This window comes from Sordaria macrospora, chromosome 4 (assembly GCF_033870435.1).
Source record: "Sordaria macrospora chromosome 4, complete sequence".
In the NCBI taxonomy this organism is placed as follows: Eukaryota; Fungi; Ascomycota; class Sordariomycetes; order Sordariales; family Sordariaceae; genus Sordaria; species Sordaria macrospora.
Window position 1 is genome coordinate 2923418 of NC_089374.1, and position 12127 is coordinate 2935544.

Below are 12127 nucleotides of genomic sequence, written 5' to 3' on the forward strand. Positions count from 1 at the left end.
CAGCATGAGTGAAGAGAAACTTGGACTGATGGACCGCCCTACTTGTAGGTAATCCATCAAATTCGACTTTCGCAAAATTGAAGAACGGAACTGAACTGGACAAGGACAAGGACAAGCACACGAGTGGAACAAAAGTAAGGACAACACCACAGAGAACTGGAGGGCAGCAGTAAGGTAGTCACCATGTAACATCAGCTGGAAGTACGACGGGAGCTTCAAGTCTGACGTGGGCCTTTCAGATGGCAGGCAGGCTCTTTGTAAGTGGACGTGAAGAAGAGAGGTGAAGTTCGAGTGGGGTACTGGGAAGAATGGCAGCTAGTTGTATGTTCAGAGTCGGCAGTCAGTTCCACTCTGTTAGTGTTTACCATGGACACCAACGTTCCGCACTATATTGTTATCAAACACCCGTCATTTGCACCAGCGGGTACCTTACTCCAGTATTAGTAAAACATCAGCATCAAATGAGGACTGGACGAATGATGCTATTTGAATACCAAAGGCAGCAATGATAATGTCTTGTCATGGCGTCCGTCTCATCTGCTGATGGTATCATCGTCCAGCCAGCTGAGGTTGTGATTGTGTGGTACCTTTGATGGCGGAGAACGACGCAAACAGGACAGGGCACCACCACCTCCCTCACCTACCGGCAGCAGTTGGCACCACTCAGGTACAAGGCACCTCCCAGAGACTTCGCCCACCTGCCCTTGCCGTGGGGAACGACATCAGATGTGCCAGAAGCAGCCACTGAGGGTGGGGCAGACGTAACACAGGACGGGAACCCCACTCGGGGAATGAAGTCACTAGTATCAAGTGTCAACAACTTGAGCTGTGGACGCCCTGGTCTGAATGGCATGGGCTTCGAAATGTCTTGTGCTTTGCTTCCTCTAATGGGAGAAATCATTGATCGAATGATCGACGTTATCAACTACTTCAAATAACATTCATTACTATCAACAAAACTGGCAAAGCTCGCTGTCGTGCCTGGCCATTGAATGTGTCCTCGTGTTAGAACATGTTTGTGGTAGGCAATGGTAGTGGCACCAACCCCAGGCTGTTTCCATCCGTACCTTGCGTAGGCGTGTCTCCAGTCTAGGGGGAGCTCCTGAGCTTCCCTGTCACCATGGGGCTGCCACCACCCACTCCCCTACCCGTCTGTCACGGTCGACCCCTCCTCCTCTTTTTGTTGCTGGATTCGCCTTTTCCATCCAAGTCCGTTCCCCAAATTTGCTGATGTGAAATTTAACCGTCCTTCATCATTCCCTCCCATCCACTTTTTCCACCTTACCTACCTCTACCTTCTCCGTTTCTCTACCTCTTTCCTCTTCTACACTTTCCCACCTCAACCTTTCACGCCTCTCTCGTGTCCGCTCCGAATCCCTTCCTCTTTCACCTCTTCTCTCTCTCTCTCTCTCTCTCTCTCTCTCTCTCTCTCTCTCTCTCTCTCTCTCTCTCTCTACCTTACCTCTACTCCATCCGTCCCTCCTCCGACCTCCTCGTCTCCGCCGGACCTCTTCTTATCTCCTCCTCCCCTCCCCGGCACTTTGATCTACTGTGAGTCCCCTTCCTCCATCCTCCTTCCAACACCAAGCATCGCCTTGCCGGTTGCCCTTGGTCTCCCTCGTCACCTTGCGCCTGGGGTGAGGATACTGGCAGTGTTCCGGCTGCAGTCTGCATCTACCTACGTGCTCCCAAGCCCCAGTCTCCGATAGGACTCGAGGTAACCTCGACTAACACGCTCTATCTTTGTCCAGCTAGACTCTTCCTCTAGAAGGGAAGTGCTTGCCTGCCGCTCAAAGTTCAAACCCCCAAAAAGGTACGTGCATTCCCCGGACCTGCCTGCCCCGCTACTAAGGAGCCGCCCACTCCACTTGTCTGCAGGGACAGCTCTGCAACGGCCCACCATTTCTCCTTCTGTTTTGCTTGCGTTCGCGGCCTTCCATCACTTCCAAATACCTACAAAACTATCATTTCAGTTTCTACCAAAGAAAGCACGTCTGTACTGTTGGTCCTGAAGATTGTACTCACTCCACTGTTGGTTCCCTTCCGTCTGCACTTTACCCCGTGGCTTACCTAATGCTCTTGTCGTTCTTGGGGTGCAGCACCAGCTGGAAAGCTTGAGCTTTTCTTTGTCACATTGCCCACTGACTTTGGCCAGTCTTCCCCCAACACCCTCGGTCATCAAAGTCAAACTATCCCAACACAGCTCTCCCCTCCCAACGTGAACAGCTAGTACCTGTCTACAAGCTAGGTGGTTCGTCTACTAATCCCATCTTCCTCCACCCAGATCGAACTTCTACTCCTCCAACCTCTCAACCCATCCATCTACTTCCAAGCTTCTCAGAAACACATCATGTCTGCCAGCCAAGACTCCATTCCCGCCAACGGTGGCAGCATCGAGGAGAACCTCGATAACCTCAACATCAATGACAGTGAGACTCGCCTCGGTCCCGATGGCGAGCCCGCTCCCAGAACCGACGAAGAATACTCCCAGACCACCCTTACCCTGAGAGCCATCGTGTCTTCCAAGGAAGCTGGTGTGATCATTGGCAAGGGCGGCCAGAACGTTGCCAACCTCCGTGACGAAACTGGCGTCAAGGCCGGTGTTAGCAAGGTTGTCCAGGGTGTCCACGACCGTGTCCTGACCATTACCGGTGGCTGCGATGCTGTCTCCAAGGCGTACGCTGCTGTCGCTCGCTCCCTTCTCGAAGGCGCCCCGTCTGTTGGCATGGGTGGCGTCATCTCTGCCAACGGTACTCACCGTACGTTTGAGCCCATTGGAATGACTTGAGCACCGCTAATCTTCTGTGTAGCCCTCAAGTTGCTCATCTCCCATAACCAGATGGGCACAGTCATCGGCCGTCAAGGTCTCAAGATCAAGCACATCCAGGATGTCTCGGGCGTTCGCATGGTTGCGCAGAAGGAGATGCTGCCGCAATCAACCGAACGCGTAGTTGAGGTGCAGGGTACCCCCGAGGGCATTGAGCGCGCTGTCTGGGAGATTTGCAAGTGCCTGGTTGACGACTGGCAGCGGGGCACCGGCACCGTTTTGTACAACCCTGTTGTCCGCGGCCCTGGCGCACCTGTGAGCGGCGGCGAACGCAACTATCCCCAGGAAAGGTCCTACGGTAGCTCTCGTGTCACACGGACTGGCAATGGTGCCGATTTCAGCAGCAACAGTGGTGGACGCGCCTACAACCGCCGCTCTGATTCCGATGCCGCCTCTCGTGGCCCCCCTACCCATGATGAGAATGGCGAGGAGATCCAGACACAAAACATCAGCATCCCCGCTGATATGGTTGGCTGCATCATTGGACGCGCTGGCTCCAAGATTAGCGAGATCCGCAAGCAGTCTGGTGCGCGCATCTCGATTGCCAAGGTGAGTGATGACCCTTTATTACGTTAAAGGTGAAACGGTTATTAACACGATTGATAGGGTCCCCATGACGAATCCGGCGAGCGCATGTTTACCATCATGGGCTCTGCCAAAGCCAACGAGACTGCTCTCTACCTCCTTTACGAGAACCTGGAGGCCGAGAAGACCCGCCGCTCTCAGCAGGCTCTTGAGCCTTCCGAGTAGGGTGCGGAGGAATCTTACGCCCCGAGGCTGTAGTCAACGAGACTCCTCTTTGCTGAAAGAGTTGATGGCGGCAATATTTCAGTTATTCGACCACATTACCCAGGTTATTCTACTATGAAGGAGTACGCTCGGCAGCCCCCGTTGCGGATCGTTCCAGAAATGACAGTCGCAAGGCTCGAAATTGTGGCAGGAAGCACGACATGACGACAATTTCTTGATCAAAAGCATATTCGACGGACTACCTTTGGCTCTCCTTTCCGAACTCGGCCATTCCTTTATTCCGCACTGTACTCGGCAACACTCCCCTTATCTCGCCAGTTCACACATTTTTTGCCTAGACAGGGCTGGCTAAGCCGGCCTGGGTGGTTGAATTTGTTGTGCAAGGGCACTCAGACTTCAAGCCTGGCCTTTGAGTTGGTGTTGTTTGTACTCACGAGCCGATTCCAGCATCGTCATGGAACTGTCAATCATGACCACAGCAGACACCCATGCGATCCCTTACACCGTTCAACATCTTTCCCGCATCTCATAACGCGAGCCTGTTGGTGTGCTTTCTCAGCATTCAGCACTACCGCCGAGGCCTCTCCCATCTCTTACACCGAATCTTTTCTACTGCGCTGATACATACGACAGTCCCGAAATGTCCATGATCAGGAGCTATACCATTGTGCTTGGATCTGGCCAGAACGTCAACCGCCTGTTAAGTAGGGGTTCAAACCTACGTGGTAGTTAATTAGGCATAGATAGCACAAAAATTGAAGGGCAATAAAAGTCGTCTTTTGGTCTTTGTTTACTGTGTGTCGTGCTGTGCTATCTTGGCATCTGTGACTCGTATCTGTGATGTTGACAGCACCATGAGTAAAATACGTGTCTTGCTCAATATAGGATTTTATGTCCCCGGTTTCGGCACATTTTTGTTGAGGGTGAGTTGCCCCTGGAATCTTACGCTAGACCCCGCAAAAAGGGCAGTGAAACTGGCGGCGCTAGCGTAGGCCGACCCCTGGTTCCCACCAAATAAGGTTAGATAGCATAACGCACATGGTGATTACGGCGCATGTGCCGGCCAATATTGACAAGATGACAGGGCTGGCGGCGCGGAATGGGGCATGGAGCTAGATGGAAAAGCCACCCTGTCCGGATGACGGATCTACACAACATACAAGAACCTTTACGGACAGCTTCCTCTGTGATTATTTCTCAATGAGATTTCCTTGACCAGCACTCCCCAATTGATTGAGCAGTCAACTATTTTTAGACGTCTGGTCTATCCTCGAGCATCTTCGACGGACTTTTGCTCATATCATCTCCCTTTCCTCCCTTCCTCCCTCCCTCGCTCGTCAAGGGCAATCGAGTGTTACATAGCATCACACGCCCGCAAACCACAACAACACAGCCGGCCACGAACACCACACATACCTATCTTAACTGTCATGGCTCGCGCAAAGCAGCCCACGCCCGTACGGCGTGAGGTGTCCTCCGAATATATCAGCAAAGCCGACAGAAAATCACCATCAGTTGAGGAAGCATCAGTTGTCCCCGGCGTAAACGGAAGTGTTAAGCCGTCAACAACATCGTCGTCATCATCCATTGCGGTACCAATGAAGAAGGAAGCCGGCGTCATCACGCTCCTCATTGACGTGGCGGGTATTTACATTTCTTTGTAAGTTCCATTGTCTAGCGCAACCTAACAGCAGAAGGAAGGGTCCCAGAGCAATATCGGCTAACACAGAGTGTGCGATTAGCCTAACCTGGGCCTACCTCCAAGAAAAGCTCACCACAACACAATACGGCGCCTCTCCCCTTAGCAATTCCAAGGATTCTCAGGGGGGCGAACGCTTCAAATTCCCCGTCTTCCTCCTAACAATTCAATCCCTCTTCGCCGCCCTCGGCGGCAAGCTCTTCACCGTCCTCTCCACCCCCCGCGGCCAACCAGTGCCCGCCATGATCCCCTCGCGCGCCATCCTCCCTCCTCTCTTGCTAGTAGCCTTCACCAACGCGCTCGCCGCCCCCTTTGGCTACGCCGCCCTGGGACATATCGATTACATCACGTACATTCTCGCCAAAAGCTGCAAGCTTCTGCCGGTCATGTTCTTGCATATCACGCTCTTCAGAAAGAGGTATCCGCTTTACAAGTACCTGGTCGTGGCGGCCGTGACGGCCGGCGTAGCCGTCTTCACTCTTCACTCGGGCTCGAAAAAGCACAAGACCTCTAGTCATTCGGGCCAAACAAGCTGGGGATTGCTGCTGTTGGGCATCAACCTGCTGTTTGACGGACTCACCAACAGCACGCAGGATTACATTTTCCAGACATTCCAGCCTTACACAGGGCCGCAGATGATGATGGCCAATAACTTGCTGTCGAGCGTGATCACGGGCGGGTATCTCGTGTTGAGCCCCTGGCTGGTGAAGACGGGGCTTGGTGAGTGGTTTGGCATGGCCGCTGCGACGGGCAGCGAAGGGGAGCTGGCGAGCGCGCTGGCGTTTTTGGCGAGACATCCCGAGGTTTGGAGAGATGTGTTGGGGTTTGCGGTTTGTGGGTGTGTTGGGCAGGTTTTTATTTGTGAGCATTTTTTCTTTTTTCGTTAACTCGATTTATGTCCTTTACGCTCCTCCCCCTTTCAATCCCCTCCATTTTCCTTGATCAAGCCTGACTAACATATACGACCTAGTCCACACCCTTTCAACTTTCTCCTCCGTCCTTCTGGTCACCGTCACCGTCACCCGCAAGATGTTCACCATGATTCTCTCCGTCGTCGCTTTCGGCCACCGCTTGTCTCAAATGCAATGGCTCGGCGTCGGTCTCGTGTTTGGCGGTATCGGTGTCGAGGCCGGCATTGCGAGACGTGAGAAGTTGGCCAAGGAAGAGGCGAAGAGGAAGGTTAAAGCTGCTTTGGGGAAGGCGCAGTGAATTATTTGGTTTGCTGTGGTTACCTTAGTTGTAGGGTTTGGGATGGAAGGTGTGCAGTTGATGTAGGTCTATACCTGATATGTAGATGGTGCGAGATGTTCTAGACGGCCGGTTTGCGACGTGATGTTCATAAATATCATGAAAAAACATGCGCCGATTTGAGTTGTTTGTATATATAGATTAGAGCTTTTTTGTACGATTATGTTTTGTCAGATCCACTTTTGAGGGAGTCCAGGGGATTTCTCTTCTCATATACATATGTATACAGGGAAGAAAGACGAGTATATACCCAGACAGCATGTCTGCAAACACCCGTTGCTTCGGAGTCTTAAGGCAGATATATAAAAAGTCGAATTGTGTTTAGACAGACTTTGAAGACACTCGACTAGAATGCCACATAAATTGACTCCAACCTTGATCTCTCATTATCTTCGTGTCACTGTTTGCTTCACACACATGTCCCCATCCAACCCATCATCCATAGAGCGTCAATCCCAAGGTCCCCGACTCTTTGTGAATCGTCTCTCCTAATGTACACGTTCCTGTACTTTCCTCGTTTTACAAAATTCCGCAAAAATTATTTCCGTCTGTAGATAACTGAGTGCTTTAACATTTTCCTATTTGCCCAGATAGACAGCACGGCACCAGGCAATCGTAGATGGACCAGTAAATAGCTTGTATGAGTTCCTTCTTTCACCATGTAAATCGGAACACATCCGTTGCCCTAAGGCCTTTCCCTCCTCCCACGGTGTGTGCGTGTCTGTAGGGCTGAAACAACGACCAACAAACAAAAGAACAACCAAGAAGCGGCTTAACAGCGCCAAAACAAACATGAAGAACAAAGGGAAAAAGAATAAGTGGGCCACTCAATCAAGGGAAAATTCGCAAGAAACGAAAAAGGTCGGGACAAACGTGCATAGCATTTCACACCCAGACCCCGAGACCTTGACACCTTTTTACCAAACCACACCACCAAACCAGCATACAAAACAAAAGAACATAGTTCGCAAGATAACGCCACCTGTCAATGCTTGGCATAGTAATGCTGAACCAATGGGTACAGTAATGATATAGATACAAAGGATGGTTTTCCCTGCAGAGACTGATTGATGACTGTCCAGCGTCCTCATAGCAGTTCATCGATAGACCGAACAATAGGGGTTTCCCCCTTTGTTGGTGGACTCCTAGGGTCTGCCACTTGTTTGGGCCGCCCGAATGGATAGGAAGGGTCGCGGGGGAACATGGTTTCCCGAGGCGAGAACAACCCTTCGCCTGGTGTGGGCGGTACCTCCACGAATTGCATACCTGGAATGCCGGCAAAGGGCTCATGAAGAGGGTTCGCTGTCATTGTCTCGGCACGCGGCGACATGAGTGCGGCATCTTCGTTAAAGCCTCGCACGACTGCTACGTGCCTTTCTGGAGGAATGACGTCCTTGTTCACCTTGCGCTTGGGCGGTGCTCCCAGTGTTGGCGCTGCTCCTAGTGTCAACGGCACAAACCCGAATCCTGCCTGTGAACCGAACCGATGAGCTGCAAAACCAGGGGATGGGGGCGGCTTGGAGAAGGCTGCCTCGAGAGGGGGGCCAAAGCCAGGTGACTTCGGAGGTTCTGCCAACGTGGGAGCAAAAAGTCCACGAGAGGGTTTCGGTTTCAACAGGGGTGGTGGGGTGGACGACCTTCCCCTATCCGGCTCGGGAGACATGATGCTCAAGTTAATGTTAAAGCGACCGAATCTTCCAGGGTCCTTCTCATCTTCCTTGATAGTCCACGAAAAACTTGAAGGAGCGGACGATGGACCTGGCGATATTGGCTCTCCTCTCTTTGGTGTAGAGTGCCCTCGGCCTCGTGTAGGACTGATCTCGGGTGTGGCGTGTTTCGAAGCAACATCCTCCCTTGGCAATGGCGCAGTCAATGGCTCTTGTTTTACCGGTAGGTCTATGTTGTCGACTGACAAAGTCATCCTGTGCCTTGAAGGGCTTCTTCCCAGGCGGGGCTTAAAGCTCGAGGTCGTCAACTTCCTCTTTGAGACCTCTTTCTGAAAATCTTGCAAGCAGTACATCAGCCTCATGTTGGGGCTGATCCACCTGCTTTTGGCCTGCGCGGCATGATAAGCATCGTTGACAGTGAGATCAGGGTTCTGATACATTCCGTAGGCGATGATCAAACTCGCTGATCGACTGGCGCCCTGCTGGCAGTGAATGAGAACTTTCTTGCCTTCCTTGGTCCTCTTATCGATCATCTCGCAAAGCGTCATCAAGTCATTCCCAATATCCGTGTTGTGATCCCATGGGATGTGAATGTACTCCGGTTCCTTGAAAGACCGAGCCTTGGGTGTAGTTGGTGTATCGCTATCCGGGATAAACTCGAATGCCGTGGCGAAGCTGCAAGTGGTAGCCGCAGTATCAGGCACTGGGGAGTCAATATCTGGTTTCTCCTGCGAATCCTTTTTGCTTCCCATGCCAACCTTGAACGGGTTCGAGACCTCGCGTGCCACGTTGATGACCACATCAAAACGAGCAGCTTCCTCGGCGGTGGGCTCAAGATACAGGAAAACACTGTCGTTATAAATGCATACCGGCCCATCGGGATAGCCTGGGGACTTCTGGTCCTCGTTATTCTCCACTTCATGGTACGGGTCAACCTCGTATATCGCCTTGTTCGCAACTTGTGCCTTGATTGGCGCCTCTTCTTCCAGAATGGTAGAACTTAAGCCACTGAGTGCCATTGGTCTTGATGGCCTGAAAAACTCTGAAAGTCCGGATTCGTTGCGCTGCAATGGAGGTGGTATTGTCATCCCCCCTGCTGGGCCAAACGTTGCGGACTTCAGGCCAGAGAGCATGTGTGGGGTTGAGGTGGAATGCTTCAACGCACGGCGCTGGAGAATAGGAGGGACCGAAGGTGAAGGGGGCACCTCTAATGTTGTGCGGCTCATCAAGTCTGAAGTATTCGTCTTGAGGATGAGCAAGCTTGGTTTCCGCTTCATGCCAGGAATCGTTGGCTTGATGAAGGATGGAGATGAAGGCTCGGAAACCAGAGAGGAAGCAAGGGAGTTGAAGGGTGGTTGAATCGATAGCCCCTTCATGTTCTTCGGTCTCCGCGGCGCGGGCGAGGTCATGGGACGTTGTGCAAGGTTGGGATCCGATACCGAGAGACTGGCCAGGCGAGACAAATCGCTTGTGAAGGATTGTGTTGGCGCCGCTAAGGGGGAAAGAGGTATTAGATTTACTGGCGAATCTGGGGAAGATGATGGAGAGGGATCGGAGAGATCTGAGGAATCCGTGCACGACACCGTCGTGGTAGGCGAGGATTCGGCGGACTCGGTTGCTCGACTTGAGGTGCTGTTGTGATGCTTGTGAGCAGCATCCGCATGCATTGCATTTGGCCGTAGTTGGGGTGGCTGTGTATCGCCGGGTAGTTTTCCGGAGTCGAGGCGCATCACTGACTGCGGGTCGACCACGGTGATGGCACTCTGTTGGTCCATACACTCTGGGCCCAGGTCATACACGGACATGAACGAAGGAATCTGATCCTCATACAACCGCCGTGTCGTGGCCGAAGGCATGTTCAATGCCCGGTGTGTAAAAGACAACGTCAACTGTGGCCGTCGTGCTGGTGTGGGCCTAGGACTTGACCCTCGCTTGCTGCGGTCGAATCGCAACCACGTACTGATATCGGTGGAAAAGGATCCTGTCGGTTAACTTGTCCGAAAAAAACAAGCAAACCACTCGTAGAAATCCGCTGCTGGAAGAATAATAAGAACAAAGACAAATGAATGAGTAAGGCCGTAAGTGTTGGTTAACAGCCAAAATTTGGGCGAGGCGGGACAGCACTGCTGAATCCTTCTTCCTTTCCCAACTGTAATCGACCTCCAATCGTTATCCCACCCGAGGGAAAACAATCAAGCCTTTGCCCTGAACAATGGCGCCGGGCAGCGAGGTAGAAAAGAATTATGTGAATGCGCAGATGGAGAGCGCAGGTTGAAGTCGTTGCTGGTCGACAGGCAAGTCGCAATGATGAGCTTCGTGGGTATCGAGATCGGACGAAAAGAGAACGATTGCGCGAGGACGGACTGGTGATCAAGGAGCCTTGGGCGTCAAGACATTATCATTATCGGGTATGTCGAGAGGTTGCCGGGTCACAGCCTCCAAGGCGGCAGAAGAAGAAGAGGCGGTCGTCGGGTCGTGGTCGATTGACAATCGAAGGCTGAAGGGAAGACAAGACGGAAGAGGGGAAGAAGGTTTCTTTGTCCTGGGCTTCCACTTGTGAGTGCCAACCTCCAATCCACTGTTCCTTTGGCGTGCGCTGCGCGGTCCAAGCTCTTTTAGCGTCTTGATACTCGAACGGTATCTCTTCCTTGTCGGTCGGGTTCGAAAGCTGAAATGCGTAGGAATTGAAGGGTGGGAAAGATGTGGAGGAGAAGAGGAGATCAGGAATTGAGGTGGAGGATGTTGTTGAATTACGAAGGAGGGTGGCCAGAAGGGAAATGGGAATGGCGCAAATTCAACGAATTGGAAGAGGCGAGGGTGGTATTGGGGACAGGAAAGGTAAAGGTGGGGAAAAAAGGCGCCGAGGGAACCTTGAAGCGACGGGACCTCAGTCAAGCCCTTGACTTCTTCCACTTTTGGCGTACCGGGTGCCGGTGTTGAAGAGAAGAGAAGTGGGTGGAATTGTGAGGTTGTGTTGAAGGGAAATGTGAACAAGAGAACAAAATTGGAAGCAGCGTGCAGAAAGCAGACAGCGTGCGGACTCACTGCAGAGGATGCAGAGGGAGTGGGAGACGCAGAATGGAACGGCACGCTCCAGGCTAGAACGACCTGGGACGGAGTGCCAAAAGTGCTTCGCTGCTGCGCTGCACCCACGCAGGCACCTTAGGTTGAGAGGTTATGGTAGTTCCTGCCACAACTCTCTCTTGACACTCTCACACTGTAGGCAGGTACCTACACGGTGGGACCAGGGCAAGAACCTGAACAGGAACAGGGAACACTGGTCGTCGGCGGCGCCTTTCTAACCGTGGACTTGCCCGGTCTCTAAACAGGACCTCTTGTTGCACCAGCCTTTTTTGGCATTGGCCCTGTCACGCTGCACGCTGCATGCTGCTTCACCATTGGGCGATGTCGAACATGCAAGCCATCCTTACCTCTACCTATGGTACCTACAGAGGAGGAGAGAGGCTCTTGAAGCAACGCTTCCAGAGTTCCAGTCCAGGGCTTGGGGCAAAATTGGAAGCCCTGCTGGCCTGTGCTATCTTCAGCCCTTCACATGGATGTTCAAGCTTTCTCAGAGGCTATCGAAAATAGGAAGGACATGTGTCTTCATTCGGATTCTTTCTTCCTCTCGTGTGCCGCCCAAAGCGAACGAATGGTGTTGCTCCTTCTCCAGTTCTCTGCTCCCGGCCATTGCTGCTGCTCCTGGTTGCGTGCAGGCTGTTGGCCGCCAGTGTGGGCCAGGGGCACATCGGCAGCCAATCAGAAAGGAGTCGCAGGTAGCCTCCACTGCCAGCTACAGGCTACAGCGGCCGGCGGCTAGCTGCCACTTGACTGCTGGCTTCAAAACAAAGCATTTCCAAAAATAGACGGTGCGACGTGCACCACAGATTGTCTTGGATGATGATTGGCTGCTGCCCTTGGTTTGATTATCATGAT

At 52.5% G+C, this 12127-nt stretch overlaps 3 protein-coding genes across 3 annotated transcripts; 2 read left to right on the plus strand and 1 right to left on the minus strand.

Annotated features, from left to right (window-relative positions):
• Positions 1 to 1353: 1353 nt before the first annotated feature.
• On the plus strand, positions 1354 to 4352 carry SMAC4_00067 (uncharacterized protein). Its single transcript, XM_066089373.1, has 5 exons — positions 1354 to 1551; positions 1752 to 1813; positions 2285 to 2759; positions 2811 to 3376; positions 3434 to 4352. Exons 3-5 carry the CDS (start codon positions 2351 to 2353, stop codon positions 3575 to 3577), a joined length of 1119 nt encoding a protein of 372 aa, XP_065946864.1. The 5' UTR covers positions 1354 to 1551; positions 1752 to 1813; positions 2285 to 2350; the 3' UTR covers positions 3578 to 4352.
• Positions 4353 to 4745: 393 nt separating this feature from the next.
• SMAC4_00068 (uncharacterized protein) lies at positions 4746 to 6840 on the plus strand. Its single transcript, XM_024655735.2, has 3 exons — positions 4746 to 5237; positions 5320 to 6137; positions 6247 to 6840. Exons 1-3 carry the CDS (start codon positions 5008 to 5010, stop codon positions 6483 to 6485), a joined length of 1287 nt encoding a protein of 428 aa, XP_024510974.1. The 5' UTR covers positions 4746 to 5007; the 3' UTR covers positions 6486 to 6840.
• A 309-nt stretch (positions 6841 to 7149) lies between these two features.
• Positions 7150 to 10047, minus strand: SMAC4_00069 (uncharacterized protein; the record flags this gene model as incomplete). Its single annotated transcript, XM_003351479.2, has 1 exon — positions 7150 to 10047. One exon carries the CDS (start codon positions 10045 to 10047, stop codon positions 7612 to 7614), a length of 2436 nt encoding a protein of 811 aa, XP_003351527.1. The 3' UTR covers positions 7150 to 7611.
• Between the last annotated feature and the right edge of the window lie 2080 nt (positions 10048 to 12127).

Excerpts from the sequence above, each read along its gene's own strand:
- SMAC4_00068 (XM_024655735.2), top strand. The coding sequence starts at position 5,008 with ATGGCTCGCGCAAAGCAGCCCACGCCCGTACGGCGTGAGGTGTCCTCC. Across the intron at positions 5,238-5,319 it reads GCGGGTATTTACATTTCTTT|CCTAACCTGGGCCTACCTCC; the intron begins GTAAGTTCCATT and ends GTGTGCGATTAG. Across the intron at positions 6,138-6,246 it reads TGTTGGGCAGGTTTTTATTT|TCCACACCCTTTCAACTTTC; the intron begins GTGAGCATTTTT and ends TATACGACCTAG.
- SMAC4_00067 (XM_066089373.1), top strand. The coding sequence starts at position 2,351 with ATGTCTGCCAGCCAAGACTCCATTCCCGCCAACGGTGGCAGCATCGAG. Across the intron at positions 2,760-2,810 it reads CTCTGCCAACGGTACTCACC|CCCTCAAGTTGCTCATCTCC; the intron begins GTACGTTTGAGC and ends TCTTCTGTGTAG. Across the intron at positions 3,377-3,433 it reads CGCGCATCTCGATTGCCAAG|GGTCCCCATGACGAATCCGG; the intron begins GTGAGTGATGAC and ends CACGATTGATAG.